General features: G+C 43.8%; 1 protein-coding gene across 1 annotated transcript in view; it reads left to right on the top strand.

Moving 5' to 3' along the window:
• Positions 1-20,764, top strand: part of LOC138304267 (syntaxin-4-like) — a 291,940-nt gene that overhangs the window by 186,260 nt on the left and 84,916 nt on the right. The window contains exons 9-10 of the mRNA XM_069244190.1: positions 1,550-1,660; positions 3,152-3,280. Of these exons, the coding sequence (XP_069100291.1) occupies positions 1,550-1,660; positions 3,152-3,235 (195 nt within the window). The 3' untranslated portion in view covers positions 3,236-3,280. The remainder of the gene's footprint in view (positions 1-1,549; positions 1,661-3,151; positions 3,281-20,764) is intronic.

Here is a 20,764-nt window from a genome sequence, read left to right on the forward strand (position 1 = left end):
AATGATATCCGAATTGGGGCTTGCCATTTTTGACAGGGTCTTCATTCAAACACCTACACAGTTGTCAGTTAGGTTTGTTAACATTAAAAACTGTTTTTCTTGTGGCGATCACTTCAGCACAGTGCATTAGTGAGCTGTAATCTGTCTGCATACCTTTTCACTGTTTTTACCCATACAAACTGGTCTTAAGGATTAAAGGAGCTTTCCTTCCTCCTCCATCTGCAGCCATCCATTACTTCCCCGTTTCCCCCCCTCTTCCTGCTTCCCTCCATCAACTTCCCACCAAGGAGATGGGAAGGCTAAAGCGGCTGGATCCTCAAATAGTGGTCATGTATTACATCGACTGGACGAGGCTGAGTAGGTCTCATGACCATTTCCTCATCAGACATGTAGGCAGTAATAAAGAGCAAGGCACTCCAACAGAGGCCTTTGTCATGCTGGATTGTCGTCTTTATTAAAGTGTGTTGTGCCCTTGCCACGAGGAAATTGTCAGAGGGAATCCCCATACTCATGCTACCAGAGCAAAGTCTTCAGCTTCAGTACTGACTAGGGACGCCCCTGTGTCTGAGTTGTCTTACTCAGTTACATAAGGTTCCATCCACATGTTTGCAAAGTATTGCTGTTTGGACAGGGAGATGAGAAGGGACGTCAATTTTGCTTATTCCATTTGGCAGGATTTCCTTGTACGGCCACTCCTGACCCTCCGCCTGAGACGAAGTAGTACTAGGATATCTATTCAAAAGTGAGAAGTATCCATACGAAGAAAATGTTTACTTAATTTGGTTAATGATCTTTCTAGTGGATACTAACTGTGTGCAGATTCCTCGCTGATCCTGCCAAGCTCACGGTTTTGAAAAATTATCCTAGTTTCTAATACGATAAAGGTTCTCACTTAGTTTGTTGCACTAACATCCATGTATGATCTGATGCTTCCCTCATCTTTGCCTCCGACGGCTCGGGAGAAATGGACGAAGGACTGGCCTCGGCGCACCGACGCGGTATTATATGGCTCCAAGGCCTGCGCTGCTGCGAGTGCTGAGATAGGACTAGTGCTTCCTGCTCGAAGAGGAGAACTGTCAGAAGCGCCTGGGTCCAGTGCAGCGCCCCAGGATACTCAAAAGATGAGGAATCTGCAGGTAGAAAGAGTATTCACCAGAAAGATGGTTAACAAAGGTTAGTAAAGTGCCAACATGGTAGCTGAGGGAAACCATCGTCTATGCTAGCTGCTGATTGGAAGCACACAGCAACGTTTTAAAGTATTTAGAAAGCTGAATGTTAAGAACGTTTTTTAAACTGTCTGGAGTTCACGAAAGGGTCCACGACTTTGGGGTACAGCTATAAAATAAGTGTTGACCTAAAAGGTTCTTGACTGTTTGGGGGAACACACCTCTGTAGTATTATCATTAAATGTCACATCATCCAAAGCTGCCTTACAGAGCCCGTTATGTGACTCGTGCTGGTCCCTTGTCCCCAACATGTAAGTGTAGATCCCATACCCACTATCCCTTTCAATCTTACATGGCCCCAATATGTATTTTCTTCTTTCAAGGGTGAGACCATTGACCGGATTGAAAAGAACATCTCGACCTCAACCGACTACGTGGAGAAGGCTAGAAAGGAGTTGGAAACAGCCATCGTCAACAAATCCAAATCTAGAAAGGTACGCTAGACTGCCTCCCGAAAGCTGTTGTGCCAAACTGACACCCCTTGTATAAGAGCGTTCAGAAATACCTTACAAATGTCTTACCTCCCTTCCCCCCCCCCCCCCCCCCCCCCCCACACACACACACACACACACAGTGGCCCTTGGAACAGAAATAGCATTTGAGACCTGAACTTTTACGTAGACATCATCCATTAGAAAATGTATGAGCTAAGAAACTCCCTGAGATCAGAGACCAACACTGTGTGCATCTGCACGCGGTGTCTGCATGTGTGTGCTTGTGCTTGCGTATTTTTGCACGTGTGTGTGAGAGAGAGATCCCTCTGAGTGTTTGCGTTCACCTTGTATGCGTCCGCTCACCTGTGTGCTCCTCTGTGCTTGTGTGTGGCAGGTGCATGCCCCAAATTGTGTTTGCACAAGTGTGTGTGCTTGCCTGTGTGTATGCACATAGCTGATGTTATAGCACGGAAACATAATGACAAATGTATTGTTTTTTCACTGGTCTGAAGATAAGTATTGCTTATGTTATTTCAGTACACTTTCCCTCTACACCCGCCCTCTCTCCTCATACTCGACTCCACTGCATACCCTCAATCTGGTACACCTTTTACTTCAGCCCCACCAACACTGCAGGCTACGAATACCGTCGAAACAGAAGGGACTGCTGCGGAGCAGACTGCAGCATAGAAGAGTTCTCAGCTCAGGAACTCCTCAGACCAGTGACCAGAATGTACTGTGCGTGTCTGCAGTGTGTGTACATGGGTTCCTTTGTATGCTTGTGTTTGTGCGTGCTTCTCTGGGTATTTTGTGAGGGCATTCCTGTGTTTGCTCCTCTGCGTCCAAATTGAGTGTGCACATGGTTGTCAGCTTGTGCACACTCCTCTGCGTGTGCACGCTCCTTTGTGTGTGTGTACACGCTTTTGTTTGCGCTTTGTGTGCGTGTATGCTTGTGTGAGTGCACGTTCCTCTGTTTCGGGCAAGTGCTCCTGTGTGCGTTCTCCCCTTTAGATGGGAGGGGTGCATTCCTGTGTTTGTGTGTGCTCCTCTGTGTGCAGTCGTGCATGTCTGCGCCTGTATGTGTGCATGTTCCTTAAAGTGTTTATGTGCACGTTCTTCTAAGTGTTAGTGCACCACGTGAGAGCCTGTGTGCGCCTCTGTTTGTGTGTTTGTGCATGTTTTTGCGCGTGTACGCATGCCATTCTCTGTGCAACTGCCCTTGTCTGTGGGTGGGTGTGCGTGTGGTGTGCAAACACGCTGATATACAGAAGACTGTATTGATTTTATTTTGTTATTGGTGTTAAGTTGCAAGTGCTTATTTTGGTTTCAAAGGTCTCTCCCTCCACATCTTCGTCCTCTCACCCTCTACCCATCCACATTCTTCATGTGCGGTCTCCTCACTTTTGACGCGCAACCCTCCCCTTTACTTCCACCGTAACCTTTTTTCCCCGCTCACACTCTTATCTTGTACCTCCTTTGTTCTTCTCTTAGAAAAAAATCATGATTGGCATCTGCGTTGCTGTCCTGGTGTTGTTGCTCATCATCATTATCGGAGTAGCCGTCGGCACAGGGTAGGGTGCCCGACCCACCCCACCAAGGGCCAGTGCCTCTTCCCTTCTGGTAAGCTGTGTTCTTTCTTCAGCTGGGTTAGGCCCAAGTGTTATGTCTAGCTTTTAACACGCATCCTTTTTTTTAAACAATGGTAGTGTGGAGATAGGTGACACGGGCTCCTGGTGTATATTTAGTCACATAGTGGGTTTTCTTTTTTAAGAGACCGCAGAAAGGGAGTGTACGGTCCTTTTTTGGGATTTAAAAGCCATAAAAACAAAAAATGAAATACTTACAGTTCATAGTTATTCATCCTCGTAAAAATTACATAAATATAAGAGCCACTGTTTCTGTTTAGAACACAACCACAAAAATGACAGATTTTAAAAACTTTCCCACAAATCTAATTGTATCTGAAGACAACACCTGTAGATTTAAGAAAATAGCTTTACAATTACCAAACTGCAGAGCTCATAGCAAGGGCTTAAGAATGACGTTCACATGGTGGTTTGAAAAAGCAAAAACGCTCAGCATTTCCTAGTGGAGCAGTTACAACATAAAGACAGAACAGTCGAAAACTGGCCAATGCCCGGTATCTTGATGTGGCTGGTGAAAACTGTATGATACCAGATCTGAATCTTGCTAATAGGTTTGGTTCATTTTGGCATGGAACTAGTTGCTGGTGGGGCTGCAGGCCCAAAAAGTTGTCAGTAGGCTATTATGTTCTGACAGACTTTTTCTGTAGGTCCATGTCTTTCCGACTACTAGCTCTTAATTCTGGGTAGGGTATTTTTTTTTTTTAATAAGAATTTCATTCCTACTGATCTTGGAGTGTCAAACAAGTCTGTTCGGCCAATCTTTTCATAGCAGGCAGTAATGTATTTAAACTAAAAGAAGTTGTTTATTAAATTTATCTGATACAGTGCAATTTCCACAATGATTTCTTGTGGCAGTTTGGCACTCTCACTTAAGGGAGCATGCAGTCACATATTTTTTGTTGTTGTTGCGATTAGTGAGTGGTGAACTTACTTTTTACGGGCGAGCACAAAGTGCTCCATCCATTCGGTAATCTTGCTTTGGGCTTGAAACCACGCCCATGCCACGTCAGTCACTTACATTGGTTCGTGGACTTGCCTTTTAAAATCAACTTGCTTTCATTTGTGAAAGGCATGCATACGTCATGCCTTTTCCGGTGTTTAGCCCACCTACACAGCACCGGTAAAGTACCAAAAACATACGAGGCTTGTTGTTTTTAGCTTGGAGTCCGGTCTACTTTATCTGTTCATTTTCCACGCGGCGTGATCGCGCTACATTTTAGATAGCGCGATCGCGCTGCGTTTTTTTTTTTTTGCTTTACAACGCTAATAGCTCTAACTCGAACAAATGCGAGACCCGTTGCATTGCGTGTTACTTCTGTGTCTGTGTGCTCCTCCGTGCCTCTATCCTTTTCATCTTCAGTGCATAACCTGACATCTTCCAGCTGAACCAGCCAGCCTTTTTTTTTTGGTTTGCTCACTGCATTTTTTGGCTTGGAGGCCTAAGCTGTAGAGTGAGCCTGTTTTTTGTTTGTTTAGGTTGAGCGTGCAAGCGCTTCTGACCTGTTGTTAGTATTGTGGGCTTTTAACCACACCCATCTCATGCCCATCACTTTCACTCGTTCGTGGGCTTGCCTTTCAAAAATCCTGTGATGTCATTGGTAAATGCTTTACATTTGTCCCGCCTTGAGGCTGCTTTACCACCCTGGGGACAGACCCTGTTACATGGATAATTACATGATTGCCGATATGCTTTACTGTGAGCGAACTATTTTATTATTTATTTCGTGTCTCTCCTTCTCGCTTCATGCTTTCAATTCAAGACTTACACAGTGCATACCCAATCAGCAATATTGGAGCGCTTTTCATGACTACCAGTTAATTCTCAATATTTTTTTTGTTTCCCCTCCACACTCCATGGCACTCACAAGTCTTACACAATGCAAACTCAATCGCCAGTATTGGAGCGATTTGCATTACTACCAGTTACTTCACATTGTTTCGTTTCTCCTTCACTCCATGGCAGCCATGCTGCTTTCAAGTTTTACATAGTGTAAAATCGATGTCTCAAACAGATGTTATAAGGTTCCTTTTGCCATTGCACCACCATATGCAAGAGCTGAGCTGCTCCCATCTACCTTAACATCGTGCAAAGATCATGTTAATGTTTTGAGATGGAGTCTAAATGTGGCTAGTATAACATTTGTTCACAGTGTATAATAGATTTTCAGACCGGTTATTTTACCGCCATCCTGGAAGTCGGATAAATTGCTCTGGTGACAGCCTGCATTTTACATAAAACATAATGTGAACTTATATACCAAATCAAGCCAAAGGATTATATAATGTGAAAGCATCAGAATAGTTTTGCCTTTTCAAATGTTAATAGCCTTCTTTCCCTGGGTGGGGGCAAAACAATAGTATAAATAAATATAATAAATACAGATAACTCTAACTGTAACTGGTGAATTCGATGGTTTTGTACGTTTAAAATGTGAGCCTAACTATAATGTCCCTGTAGCCTTGTGTTTGTAAGTGTGTGTGTGTGTGTGTGTGTGTGTATATATATATATATATATATATATATATATATATATATATATATATATAAAATATGTCCTATGGCATGTGTAGCTGCAGATACACACGCTTTGCATAAGTCCTCCATTTAGTGTTGGGCACGGAGTGTTACAAGTTTTTTTTTCTTTTTTCGAAGAAGCTTTTTCGAGTCACAAGATCGAGTGACTCTTCCTCTCGGTGATAGTGTGCATGGGCATCAAGTCCTTTGTTATATTGTTTATTTTCTGCCGTCTGGTTCGGCTGCGTTTCCTCTCACTCTGGTAGATCTCGATTCAGTACTATCTGAACTTCTCTCGTTTTTCTCTAAACGTCGGTATCGGTTTCGATCGTGTTTTCTCACTTATATTCGATCCGCTTGTATCGTCAGGGTAGTTTAAACGCCCTTTGGGGCGACCGCGCCCTTCTCGGGACTACTTCGACTCGTGGTTGTCTAATGATGTCAGGCTGATGGATCAGACTCTGTTTCGCTTTTGCCCTTGGTGTCACGCCAAGTTCCTATACACAGACTAACACTCGGAGTGCAACCTCTGCCTCTCTCCAGATCACAAGGAGGAAAGTTGTGAAGCGTGTCAATCCTCCCGTTCCAAGAAAACTCTGCGGGATCGAAGAGCATGTTGGTTAGAGATGGCATTCAAGTAGTCAGAACAAATGCCCGACATTTTCAAAGAGGAACAAGCTCAGACTGCAGTTTCCATCGCAGATCCTGATTCTGACTGAGACTCCAATGGGGATAGCCAATCGATTCCAGTGGCACAGTACACAAGTACTTCAGCCCCTTCCCATCACCAAACGCCATTCAAAAAGACATCAGCACTGGTCTTGGGTCCACCACTGTTTGCTGGCCATGTTCGGACCTGAAAAATACATTCCTATGACCAACCCTCGGGTTCGGCACAGAAAAAGACCAAAGTGCATTCAGTGTCAACCGAACACCATTCCACATTGAATCGAAGAGTGGAGACTTACACCTCAGAGCCGAAACACCCATCTTCCACCTTGGAGCCGAAACACCCATCTTCCACCTTGGAGCCGAAACACCCATCATCCATTTCAGAGCAGAAAAAACTACCATCCATTTTGGAGCCGACATTCTTGGCCCGATTAAAACATTCAGTCTCCAGACCTTTGGAGCTAAAACCTGTGGGAGGGAAATATGCTCCAACTACAAAGGAGTCTTTAGAAATAAAGCCCATACTTGAAGTGATGGACGCTGAGCAGCGCAAAATCCAAATCCATAAATATACTGGAAGGATTATTGCTTCTCCTCCTTCTACAACTAAACAGAAATTAACATTCCAAGAGACTTTAGAAGCTGGGCCTCCACCTGCAAAAATATTTAAGCACAAGGAGAAACCAAAGGCAGTACCTCAGCCTTCACCACCACATTCTCCTTTGCTTCCTGCTTCTCCACTACCACCTTCACCATCACAATTTTCTCCACAATCCCCTGTTTCTTCACATGAGGATCAGTTGGGTGACACTCCTTACAATGTAGACCCATTGGATTTGTATGAGCCAGACCCTATTCCATCCAATGATCCTGATTTATACCCCGCTAGACAACCTCCACCTGAAGACCCCACTGCCTATAATCCGGTCATTGCTAGGGCAGCTGCATATCACAATGTGCAGTTGCATTCAGATCCCATAGAGGATGGTTTTTTATTTAACACACTATCCTCTACACACAAGGAGGATCAATGCCTGCCTATGCTCCCAGGCATGCTTAAACGTGCATATAAACTTTTTAAGGAGCCAGGGAAGGCTAGGGTTATTACACCAAGGGTGGACAAAAAATACAAAGCTGCACCGTCAGATCTACTCTTTATCACACAACAATTGCCTCCTGATTCTGTTGTTAGTGCAGCAAAAAAAAGGGCAAATAGTCAGTCCACCGGGGATGCTCCTCCCCCAGATAAAGATAGTTGCAAGTTTGATGCTGCAGGGACGAGAGTGGCAACTCAAGCTGCTAATCACTGGAGAATTGCCAACTCTCAGGCTCTTTTAGCCAGGTATGATAGAGCTCATTGGGATGAGTTGGAGGAGTTCTTACAACACCGCCCATCAGGGCACTAAAAAAGGACACAGCAGATATTTACAGAGGGACACACTATTTCCAACAACCAAATTAGATCCGCCCTAGATGCAGCAGACACGGCAGCAAGGGGTATTAACACTGGTGTGGTGGTCATCAGAGGCATGCATGGTTGCAAACATCAGGGTTCAAACCTGAGATACAACAGGCAGTACTCCATATGCCTTTTGACAAACAGCACTTGTTTACCACCATTGAAAAATTGGAAAAAGACTCTGAGACAGCTAAGGCTATGGGTGCCCTTAATACTACACCTGCTCTGGGTACTTTTCGTAAGCCCCAGTTAATGGTTTTTTTAAAACCATCAACATCAGAGCCCTCTACATACCAACAAAAACAGGGACAGCAATATTACAGCAAAGGGTCTTTCAGAGGATCCTACAAAGGAAACCTCTTTAAAGGTAGAGGTAAATCCACCATCACAAGAGGTGCCTCCACCTCAACCAAACAGTGACTTTCTGCACATCCCCACACAGTATACATCTCCTGTACGAGGAAGACTGGAAAATTTCTACCAGCAATGGCACAACATTACAACAGATCAATGGGTGCTGTCAATTATCCAAAATGGTTATTGCCTAGAACTCATCTCTACTCTACCAAACATTCCCCCTCACTCGCACAGGCTTTCTCTAGAATACCTTAATTTGTTATAACAAGAAGTACAATCACTTCTACTCCAAGGTGCAATACAGATGGTACCCATACCTCAACAAGGGATAGGAGTATATACTCTATACTTCCTTATGCCAGAAAAGGATGGTACTCAGACCAATCCTGGATCTCAGACCCCTCCATCAGTACATTCTCTCAGAGCATTTCCACATGTCATTCTTCAGGATGTCATTCCCCTACTACAAAAACAGGACTACATAACTGCATTAGATCTAAAAGATGCTTAATTCTACATTCCCATACATTCAGCACATCGCAAATACCTAAGATTTGTGATAGCAGGCAAGCACTACCAGTTCAAAGTGCTACCATTTTGGGTAACAACAGCACCAAGGGTATTCACCAAATACCTAGCAGTGGTTGCAGCATACCTCAGAAGGCAACATATACATGTCTTTCCCTATTTGGACGACTGGCTCATAAAAGCCAGCACCATTCAAACCTGTCAACAGCACACACAATACACAATCCATACCATGCACAGTCTAGAGTTCACAATCCATTCCCAAAAATCTAATTTGCAACCAGCGCAAATACAGCCCTATCAGGGAGCAGTTCTGGACACTCATTCAGCATTAGCGTACCTAAACCCACATAGATTTCAAGCTTTCCACAATCTCATATCTCAGCTACAATACAATCAAACGTGCATAGTAAGGTTTATCATAAAACTATTGGGAATGATGGCATCATGGATAGCAATAGTACCCAATGAACGTCTAAACATGAGTCCCCTACAACAGTCTTTCGCAACAATGTTCTCAGGCACAAGGTCAACTTCACCATCTAGTCTTGTTGGATGGCCAAACTTACAACTCTCTGCGATGGTGGTATCACACCAACTTATCAAAATGGCAGCCATTTCAGAACCCTGTGCCACAGACCGTAATCACCACCGATGCATCAATGACAGGTTGGGGAGCCCATCTCAACAATTGTACTATACAGGGAGAAGGGAACCCAATTCAACAAACTTACCACATAAATCACTTGGAATTGCTAGCAGCCTTCCTAGCACTCAAAGCATTCCAGCCACATATCACACACAAAACAGTGTTGATAAGGACAGGCAACATGACAACAATGTATTATCTGCAAAAACAGGGGGACACACACTCATCTCAGTTGTCCCTTCTAGCACAAACAGTTTGGAAATGGGGAATTCACAGTCACATTCAACTGATAGCAATGTATATCCCAGGGATACACAACCAACTAGCGGACCTCTTAAAAAGGACGCAGCAACACACACACAAATGGGAGGTTCACCCATAAGTGATTCAACAGTACTTTTGCATGTGGGGAACACCAGACATAGACCTCTTCGCAACGACCGAAAATGCAAAATGCCCAAACTTTGCATCCAGGTACCCACACCCTCAATCTAAGAACAATGATCTATGGATCAATTGGTCAGGGATACTTGCTTACGCTTTTCCCCTTTTCCCACTAATTCCATTTCTGGTCAACAAGATCTTTCACACCTCCCTCACTATGATACTCATAGCTCCCACATGGGCACGTCAACACTGGTACACAACACTATGGGATCGATCTGTAGTACCACATCACAAGCTCCCAAACAGACCAGACCTATTGACTCAAAACAAAGGTCAAATCAGGCATCCCAATCCCAGTATGCTTAACCTGGTGATTTGGCCCCTGAGGTATTAGAGTTTGGATATCTACAGCTTCCATCAGAATGTATGAACATTCTAAAGGAAGCACACAAACCTACAACCAGTCAGTTCTATGCAGCTAAATGGAAACATTTTAGATGTTATTGTCAACCCAAAAACATTGACCACTTAAAGCATCAGTACAGGATATTGTTGGTTATTTGCTTCACTTACAAAAAGCAAATCTTGCATGCTCATCTATTAAAATTAATTTAACAGCAGTATCAGCTTACTTCCAAAATAGACGGCATACTTCTCTGTTTAGAATTCCTGACAAAAAAGCTATTATGGAAGGTCTTAGAAGAGTTATTCCACAAAGAGCTCCACCAGCTCCTGTCTGGAATCTTAACATCGTGCTCATAAGGCTTTTTGTCCACCATTTGAACCCATGCGTTCTTGCGCTCTTCAGTTTCGTTCATGGAAGGTTGCTTTCCAAGTAGCAATAACTTCCTTAAGGGGAGTTAGTGAAATTCAAGCATTCACTTTAGAAGAACCTTTCTTCCAAATTCACAAAAATAAAATAGTAGTTAGGACAAACCCTAAATTCTTACCCAAAGTGGTTTCACCATTTCACATTAATCAGTCAGTGGAATTGCCAGTCTTCTTTCCACAGCCAGATTCATTTGCTGAAAGAGCTCTTCATACTCTTAATGTCAAAAGAGCTCTCATGTATTATATAAATGGAACAAAAGATTTCAGAAAATCTAAACAACTTTTTGTGGCTTTTTAGAAACCTCATAAGGGGTAATCCTATTTCAAAACCGGGATTAGCCAGATGGATAGGAAAGTGTATTCCAATTTGCTATCTTAAAGCCAAAAGACAGCTATTAGTAACTCCTAAAGCACATTCTACTAGAAAGGAAGGAGCTTCAATGACATTCTTAGGAAATGGCAGACATAAGCAAAGCAGCCGCATGGTCTACACCACACACATTTACTAAACACTACTGTGTGTATTTTTTATCTCGCCAACAAGCAAATGTTGGTCAAGCAGTGCTTAAAACAACTCCTACAGGCTAGCCACTGCTTACTTTAGGAGGGGACTGCTTTTCAGTCTATGCAAATCATGTGCATCTGCAGCTACACATGCCATTGAACGGAAAATGTCACATACCCAGTAGCCAAATGTTCGTGGCGTTTAGTGCTGCAGATTCACATGCAGCCTCCCTCCTCCCCGGAAACCTGTAGCCGTTGTAGTACGTTCTTTATGTAAATATGTATATACATTGCCTGGATATCTTCTTTTCTTACTATATACATATATATGTACATATATGTTTCTTCACTCCTTACTTCACCCTCCTGTGGGAAAACAATCTAAAAAAGGACTTGATGCCCATACGCACTATCACCGTGAGGAGTCACTCGATCTTATGACTCGGAAAAGCTTCTTCGAAGAAAAACAACTTGTAACACTCCAAGCCTAACACTAGATGGTGAACTTATGCAAAGCATGTGAATCTGCAGCACTACACGCCACAAACAGATGTCTACTGGGTAAGTGACATTTTCCATATATTTGCACAAAGAAAATGCTCATGTCTAAATATATACATATAATCAAATTATGCATGTTTACATACACAGGCGTATGCTGTCAATTTGTGTTTTGACAATGGTGGTCACATAGGAAACATCCAAATCTTTACTAGTCCTCTTAAAAGTACGATTCTTATCTGTGGATCTTATGTTTAGGGATAATTAATTCCATAGTTTGGCTGCTTGAAAAGATGCTGATAAAGATGTACTACCCATGTTTTTTATCTTGTTTGTTGGGGTTTTGAGGTGAGGTGCCAATGTGGAGCAGAGGTTCCTCTGTTGTATTTTGTGATTTTCTTCCTGATGAAAAGTGGTCCGGTTCCATATATTGCTTTGTGGGTGAAACAAAGCAGCTTGAAGGTGGATCTTTTAGCAACCAGTAGCGAATGTAGGGCCGTCAAAGCAGGGGAGATGTGGGCTTGTGGGTGTATATGTAGTAGCCTGGCAGCTGAGTTCTGAATTTGTTGTAGTTTTTTCATAATTGACAAAGATGATCCATGGTAGAGGCCATTGGCTTAATTAAGTTTAGGCAGTACAAGAGAGGTAGTAGTTTGGACCTTGTGTGGAAATATTACATGGGGGAAGATGCATCACAGGGTTTTCATAGTAATGAAGCTTGACTTTGCTAACTTATACAATTGGGCATTCGTTGATAGTGCTGTTACGTTGCCTGGGGCCCCAGAAAATAATTTCTTCTCTTTGGCTCCGGGTTCAACAACCACCAGCGCAAGGGTGAGACACCATCGTAATTCTCACCTATTGAGGTCGACTGAATCTTTGGACTTGGCGAAGAGTGTGGTAGTCAGAATCATTAAATCACAAATCAAAGACATTATACCATAAACAATGTTGGACACCATGAACCATTTAATATTACATCAAGCTCCAAACTGAATAATGTTTCATAGCTTTATTGCAATCCCAAAATCAATGTCACATATATGGTGTGCAAAACTAAATTATAAACATACATAAAAACCATAGGCTGCGATTTTGCCTGCTATAAATCAACACTGTTAAACACCCCAAAACAATTATATATAGATTAGCAACAATGTGATATTAACATTGTTGTTAGAATTCAAATCAGTTGATGGTGACATCAGTAAATCATCAAAATACAGTTTAACATCGAATTTCAGGTTTTAGAGCTGGGCAATTTGGATTTGCATGTGTAGGAACGGACTAACACATGCCGGCAAAAGCAAAAATTAAAAAGACAAAAATAATTTGGGAAAATATCTAACTTGGGTAACTTACTAAAAAATATGCTGGTGTAAACATCTAGCTGAAAAAGAAACAGGATTGTACATTTAGTTATACCTCTCCTCATGGGAAAGCAGACAGCAACGATTCATGAAACAGGATGGTCACCTTCTTCCGGCATCAGTTAACAGCAGCATCAGGACAGTGCAGAACACAGGCTGCACATAGGACAGATCAGCAGTTCAGAATAAGTTAACCTTATCAGTACTGAACCACATAACAGAATAGGGCAATTAAGACTAAGATGTGAAAACTCTTCGGAGGACTTAAAGAAAACAGAGTGTGACAGCAGATTTAAACAGGATTCTGGGCAGCTTCGAGGCTGGGGGAAAAGACGGACTCACCAGTTCCAAAGGGCCTCACTATTTAGAAATATGCATGATCCATTCATTGGTCCTTCAGGTGCGTGCATGTCGGATGTCCGATTCGGCATCCAGTCACTGTAGATGGCACCACTAATACTCTTACTTTTCCGAATCTTGTCAGCAAAAGTGCATTGTCATCTATATGCTTTGACACATTCGTAACAAAATATTACATGCTCTAGTTATTTGTTACATGAGATCCTATCGGATGGCACATAATAAACAAAACCAATACTTTTCACATGAGAACTACAACTTTCCTGTAGGACATTCAACAGTCAAATTAGCAGCCTAGGGAAAGAATTCATGTCATATGGGACAGAATAAACAAATGATTTTCCAGTACTTTTGCAAAGAAGACTTAATACACATTAATAAATTCAATACAATAATAAACCTATCGCGCAATTCATATATGCAAAGCAAATTATTTAATTGCAAACATTATTTGTAACATATTACAACAAATGTAAATGTGCATTTATTTTTCTGCACACACGAAACTTGTGTTAATAAAAAACATGTAATTCAATATAAGTGCAGTTAATACATATTCATTTAATACTTTCAATAAAATTGTAATATTAATTGACATTAATACTTCATTTAATCTAAATGCAAAACTCATGTTAAAATCTTAGGCCCTCATTTTGATAATGGTGGTAAAAACCGCCTACCGCTGCAGTGACGGACGCCAAAAGACCGTCGCAACGACTACCACCCGCTCGCCGAATTATGACCACTGCCAGATTTCTGCTACAAGAAGGATGGAAATCAGTCTGTGGCCATACTGGCAGATGGTGGTAAAGTGGCGCTGCTACCACCAGCAGCGCCACACCAGTAGCCCGCCGCCAGCCATATTATGTGAAATAATACTGCCTGACGGTGTTCTGCTTGGTGGTAGCAGCGCCCTGTCCCGTCCCCTGCCAGAAGACCCCATGGATACAGGTAAGTTGGGTTTCTGACAGGGGAAGTGGGTGTTGTGTGGGGGTGTGTGCATGTATGTGTGCGTGGGAATGAAAGTGTGTGTTTAGTGTTGTTTGAGTTTGTGTATGAAGGTGTGCAAGTGCGTTCATGAATGTGCGTGTATGAATGAAAATGTGAATGCGTGTCTGCGTGTACGTTTGGATGTGTGTGAATGAATGCATGTGTGTATGTATGCGTGTATGTCTGTGTGGATGTGTGTGTGTGTGTATGGGGGAGGTTGGAAGGGAGGGGGAGCGTGGATGAAGGGGAGGTGGGGGTGTCTGGGGAGTGTTGGGGGGAAGGGGCCTCCTATCAGAGAAGGAATTCCCTGTCACTGATGGGGCCTACCGCCATGGTCTTCGTGGCGTTACAAACTCCACGGAAACCTTGGCGGTAGGCAGGGTTATGATACCGATGGCAGCACAATAGCGGCCGCCGGGCTGGAGATTATCTCCAGCCCAGCGGCTGCTACCACCATGGCGGTCAGAGTGGTACATTGGCGGATTGTCTTCAGCCAACCCGCCAAAGTCATAATGTGGCGGTAAGTAGCGCCAGCCTGTTGCCGGTACAACCGCCGCATTATCTCCGACCGCCGGGGTCATAATGACCCCCTTAGTGTTTAATACAAATGGTGGCCACATGGCTCACCATAATTCAAACATGCACATTTTACAACTCATGTTCTTCTCGGTTAGGCCTTTATATGTAGGTTAATTAATCACCATATGCGAATGTCTGTGCCATTAATTTATTAATAAAACTTGATCTCTCTCAATAGCTTGGAGTTCATGGTAATTCCAAGGTTTCTTACTTCTGTGAATACTTTAGGATTTGGTTCCAGGTCATCAGGCCAATCGCAGGGTGGGGCTATAATTTTTCCAGTCACCAACAATTTCATTTTTGGGCGCATTCAATTGAGATGGCACCATGCCATCCGCTGATCATCAGCTCTGAAACAACTGAAGATTTTTAAGTTTCAGATGGGTTTGGGGCTTTCCAGTTTAAGAAGTATATGTGTCAACTGTGTAGTATTAGCATGTGAGCTGAAATTCATTGATTATTGTATTGTAATGACTTCATGTAGATGTGTAAAAGCATGGGTGAGATAATAATGCCTTGAGGATTCCCTGCCTTTGTGAAGTACAATTTGGATGACAGTTGGATGAGAAAGGAGGAGAATGGATGCTATTTTTATGGTTTGAAGGTAGGATGTGATCCAGTCGAGAACAGTCCCCTCTCTGCCAGCTTCATAGAGTCTTTGGATTAGAGTGTCAGGATCAACTGTCGAAGGTGGCTGAAAGGTACAGGAGAAGTAGTACAAGTACCCCGTTCCAGTCTACTTTGTTCTTAAGGTCATCCCTGATGGCAATTAGGGCAGATTCTGTGCCTGTTCCCGGATGGAATCCTGTTTGGAAGCCAGAGTACTGAGTTATCTTCAGTGAATTGTGACATCTGGTTGAATGCTCCTCTTTTATCAGTTTGTCCAGGAAAGATCCATTTGTAATCGGTCCATAGTTATTTGGGTCATGTGGGTCCAGGTTTGTTTTCTTTAATAATGGGCATATGTATGCCTTCTGGAATCATTTCTGTAGTTAAAGGAGGATTGATGATTATTCTGACTGGTTTGGCACAAGAGGAAGTTGAAAGAATGTTCTTGAAGATTTGTGCTGGACAAGGGTCAGAAGAGCAGCTGGCTGGCCTGCTTGCTTTGGCAATATCCATAAATTCAGTTTCTGGTAGTTGTGTAAAGGAATGTAGAGACTTGGTTAGCGTACCCGTGGAGGGGATTGTTGGAAATGCTTGGTGCTGTTGGATGGTTTTCCTTAGTTTTAAATAGGAGTCCAACATGCTTTAGTTGGCTGTGTGATGATTTGCCAGTTAGACAGTAAATCCTTGAAAAATGGAACCTGTTCCTTTCTTGCATTTAGGTTTATGAACGAGAATTTTGTAAAATTGTTTATTTGCAAATTTAGCATTTTGAATTCTCTTAGAATAGTAGCATTTTTTAGATTTTTGATTGCTGACTCGTATATTCTGCTTAGTTTGTGTAGGTAGAGTTTATCTTGATTATTATTTTTTTGAGCCAGGTGCGTTGCAGTTTTGCAATTAGTTTTTATCTTTTTTAGTGCTGCTTTCCTCCAGGATGTGTTTTTTCTTTTGTCTTGTTTTGATTTTCTAAGTGGTATTGGGAGATCAAAAGCTTCCTGGAGCCACTCAGTTTGTGAACTGAATTTATTGTGCCAATAACTTTGTTGGATGTTAGTTGTGTGTCTAAGTATTCAAAATTGGGTTTGTACCATGATTGATATGTGATTGCATATAAGGTGGCCTTAGGTGTTATGATGTGTGTTAGAAAGCTACCAGATGGTGGTCTGGCCATGTGACTTGAAAGGTAACTAGTTCTATATTTGAAAAAATTAAATCTAGCATTTGTCCAGACGTGTGTGCTTTGTGTATGATCTAATGTAGGTTCAGTGTGTTTAGCCTGTGATGCTAGTTCTTGTATGGGACATATTAGGTTTGTCATATCATATTGTTAGGTCACCAAGGTTGTATAGGTTGAAGTGTAGTGGCATAAGGTTTGTGACTGTGTCCATAAAAGTGGGAATGTTGCATTGCTAGGTGGCAGTCTGTAAAGAAGGAGGAAGTTACAGGAGGAAGTTGGCATAGGGTTGCATCTGGGGATGAGGACCTCACACCCTTGTATGGAAATGTCATTGGCTTTAGTGAGATTTATTGTCTCTGTAAGGAAATGCCTCCTTGGCATGGTTGCCCCCTGACTTTTTGCCTTTGCTGATGCTATGTTTACAATTGAAAGTGTGCTGAGGCCTGCTAACCAGGCCCCAGCACCAGTGTTCTTTCCCTAACCTGTACTTTTGTATCCACAATTGGCAGACCCTGGCATCCAGATAAGTCCCTTGTAACTGGTACTTCTAGTACCAAGGGCCCTGATGCTAAGGAAGGTCTCCAAGGGCTGCAGCATGTCTTATGCCACCCTGGAGACCTCTCACTCAGCACAGACACACTGCTTGCCAGCTTGTGTGTGCTAGTGAGAACAAAACGAGTAAGTCGACATGGCACTCCCCTCAGGGTGCCATGCCAGCCTCTCACTGCCTATGCAAGTATAGGTCAGTCACCCCTCTAGCAGGCCTTACAGCCCTAAGGCAGGGTGCACTATACCATAGGTGAGGGTACCACTGCATGAGCATGGTACCCCTACAGTGTCTAAACAAAACCTTAGACATTGTAAGTGCAGGGTAGCCATAAGAGTATATGGTCTGGGAGTTTGTCAAACACGAACTCCACAGCACCATAATGGCTACACTGAAAACTGGGAAGTTTGGTATCAAACTTCTCAGCACAATAAATGCACACTGATGCCAGTGTACATTTTATTGCAAAATACACCCCAGAGGGCACCTTAGAGGTGCCCCCTGAAACTTAACCGACTATCTGTGTAGGCTGACTGGTTCCAGCAGCCTGCCACACTAGAGACATGTTGCTGGCCCCATGGGGAGAGTGCCTTTGTCACTCTGAGGCCAGTAACAAAGCCTGCACTGGGTGGAGATGCTAACACCTCCCCCAGGCAGGAGCTGTAACACCTGGCGGTGAGCCTCAAAGGCTCACCCCTTTGTCACAGCACCGCAGGACACTCCAGCTAGTGGAGTTGCCCGCCCCCTCCGGCCCCGGCCCCCACTTTTGGCGGCAAGGCCGGAGAAAATAATGAGAATAACAAGGAGGAGTCACTGGCCAGTCAGGACAGCCCCTAAGGTGTCCTGAGCTGAGGTGACTCTAACTTTTAGAAATCCTCCATCTTGCAGATGGAGGATTCCCCCAATAGGGTTAGGATTGTGACCCCCTCCCCTTGGGAGGAGGCACAAAGAGGGTGTACCCACCCTCAGGGCTAGTAGCCATTGGCTACTAACCCCCCAGACCTAAACACACCCTTAAATTTAGTATTTAAGGGCTACCCTGAACCCTAGAAAATTAGATTCCTGCAACAACAAGAAGGACTGCCTAGCTGAAAACCCCTGCAGAGGAAGACCAGAAGACAACAACTGCCTTGGCTCCAGAAACTCACCGGCCTGTCTCCTGCCTTCCAAAGAACTCTGCTCCAGCGACGCCTTCCAAGGGACCAACGACCTCTGAATCCTCTGAGCACTGCCCTGCTTCGAAAAAGACAAGAAACTCCCGAGGACAGCGGACCTGCTCCAAAAAGACTGCAACTTTGTTTCAAGGAGCAGCTTTAAAGAACCCTGCAACTCCCCGCAAGAAGCGTGAGACTTGCAACACTGCACCCGGCGACCCCGACTCGGCTGGTGGAGAACCAACACCTCAGGGAGGACCCCCGGACTACTCTACGACTGTGAGTACCAAAACCTGTCCCCCCTGAGCCCCCACAGCGCCGCCTGCAGAGGGAATCCCGAGGCTTCCCCTGACCGCGACTCTCTGAAACCTAAGTCCCGACGCCTGGAAAAGACCCTGCACCCGCAGCCCCCAGGACCTGAAGGACCGGACTTTCACTGCAGAAGTGACCCCCAGGAGTCCCTCTCCCTTGCCCAAGTGGAGGTTTCCCCGAGGAAGCCCCCCTTGCCTGCCTGCAGCGCTGAAGAGATCCCTTGATCTCTCATTGACTTACATTGCGAACCCGACGCTTGTTCTAACACTGCACCCGGCCGCCCCCGCGCGGCTGAGGGTGAAATTTCTGTGTGGGCTTGTGTCCCCCCCGGTGCCCTACAAAACCCCCCTGGTCTGCCCTCCGAAGACGCGGGTACTTACCTGCTGGCAGACTGGAACCGGGGCACCCCCTTCTCTCCATTGGAGCCTATGCGTTTTGGGCACCACTTTGAACTCTGCACCTGACCGGCCCTGAGCTGCTGGTGTGGTAACTTTGGGGTTGCTCTGAACCCCCAACGGTGGGCTACCTTGGACCAAGAACTGAACCCTGTAAGTGTCGTACTTACCTGGTAAAACTAACAAAAACTTACCTCCCCCAGGAACTGTGAAAATTGCACTGTGTCCACTTTTGAAATAGCTATTTGTGAATAACTTGAAAAGTATACATGCAATTGAAATGATTCAAAGTTCCTAATGTACTTACCTGCAATACCTTTCAAACAAGATATTACATGTTAAATTTGAACCTGTGGTTCTTAAAATAAACTAAGAAAATATATTTTTCTATAACAAAACCTATTGGCTGGATTTGTCTCTGAGTGTGTGTACCTCATTTATTGTCTGTGTATGTACAACAAATGCTTAACACTACTCCTTGGATAAGCCTACTGCTCGATCACACTACCACAAAATAGAGCATTAGTATTATCTATTTTTACCACTATTTTACCTCTAAGGGGAACCCTTGGACTCTGTGCATGCTATTCCTTACTTTGAAATAGCACATACAGAGCCAACTTCCTACATTGGTGGATCAGCGGTGGGGTACAAGACTTTGCATTTGCTGGACTACTCAGCCAATACCTGATCACACGACAAATTCCAAAATTGTCATTAGAAATTGATTTTTGCAATTTGAAAAGTTTTCTAAATTCTTAAAAGACCTGCTAGGGCCTTGTGTTAGATCCTGTTTAGCATTTCTTTTAGAGTTTAAAAGTTTGTAAAAGTTTGAATTAGATTCTAGAACCAGTTTTAGATTCTTAAAAAGTGTTCCAACTTTTAGAAGCAAAATGTCTAGCACAGATGTGACTGTGGTGGAACTCGACACCACACCTTACCTCCATCTACAGATGAGAGAGCTAAGGTCACTCTGTAAACTAAAGAAAATAGCAATGGGCCCCAAACCTACCAAAGTACAGCTCCAGGAGCTTTTGGCAGAGTTTGAAAAGGCCAACCCCTCTGAGGATGGCAACTCAGAGGATGAAGATAGTGACTTGGAGGGAAATTCCCCCCCTCCAGTCCTACTTAGGGAGAGCAGGGCTTCTCAAGCCCTGACTCCACAAATAATAGTCAGAGATGCTGGTTCCCTCACAGGAGGGACCAACAACTCTGAAATCACTGAGGATAACTCCAGTGAAGAGGACATCCAGTTAGCCAGGATGGCCAAAAGATTGGCTTTGGAAAGACAGATCCTAGCCATAGAGAGGGAAAGACAAGAGATGGGCCTAGGACCCATCAATGGTGGCAGCAACATAAATAGGGTCAGAGATTCTCCTGACATGTTGAAAATCCCTAAAGGGATTGTAACTAAATATGAAGATGGTGATGACACCACCAAATGGTTCACAGCTTTTGAGAGGGCTTGTGTAACCAGAAAAGTGAACAGATCTCACTGGGGTGCTCTCCTTTGGGAAATGTTCACAGGAAAGTGTAGGGATAGACTCCTCACACTCTCTGGA

Source organism: Pleurodeles waltl, chromosome 7, assembly GCF_031143425.1.
Source record: "Pleurodeles waltl isolate 20211129_DDA chromosome 7, aPleWal1.hap1.20221129, whole genome shotgun sequence".
Taxonomy (NCBI): Eukaryota; Metazoa; Chordata; class Amphibia; order Caudata; family Salamandridae; genus Pleurodeles; species Pleurodeles waltl.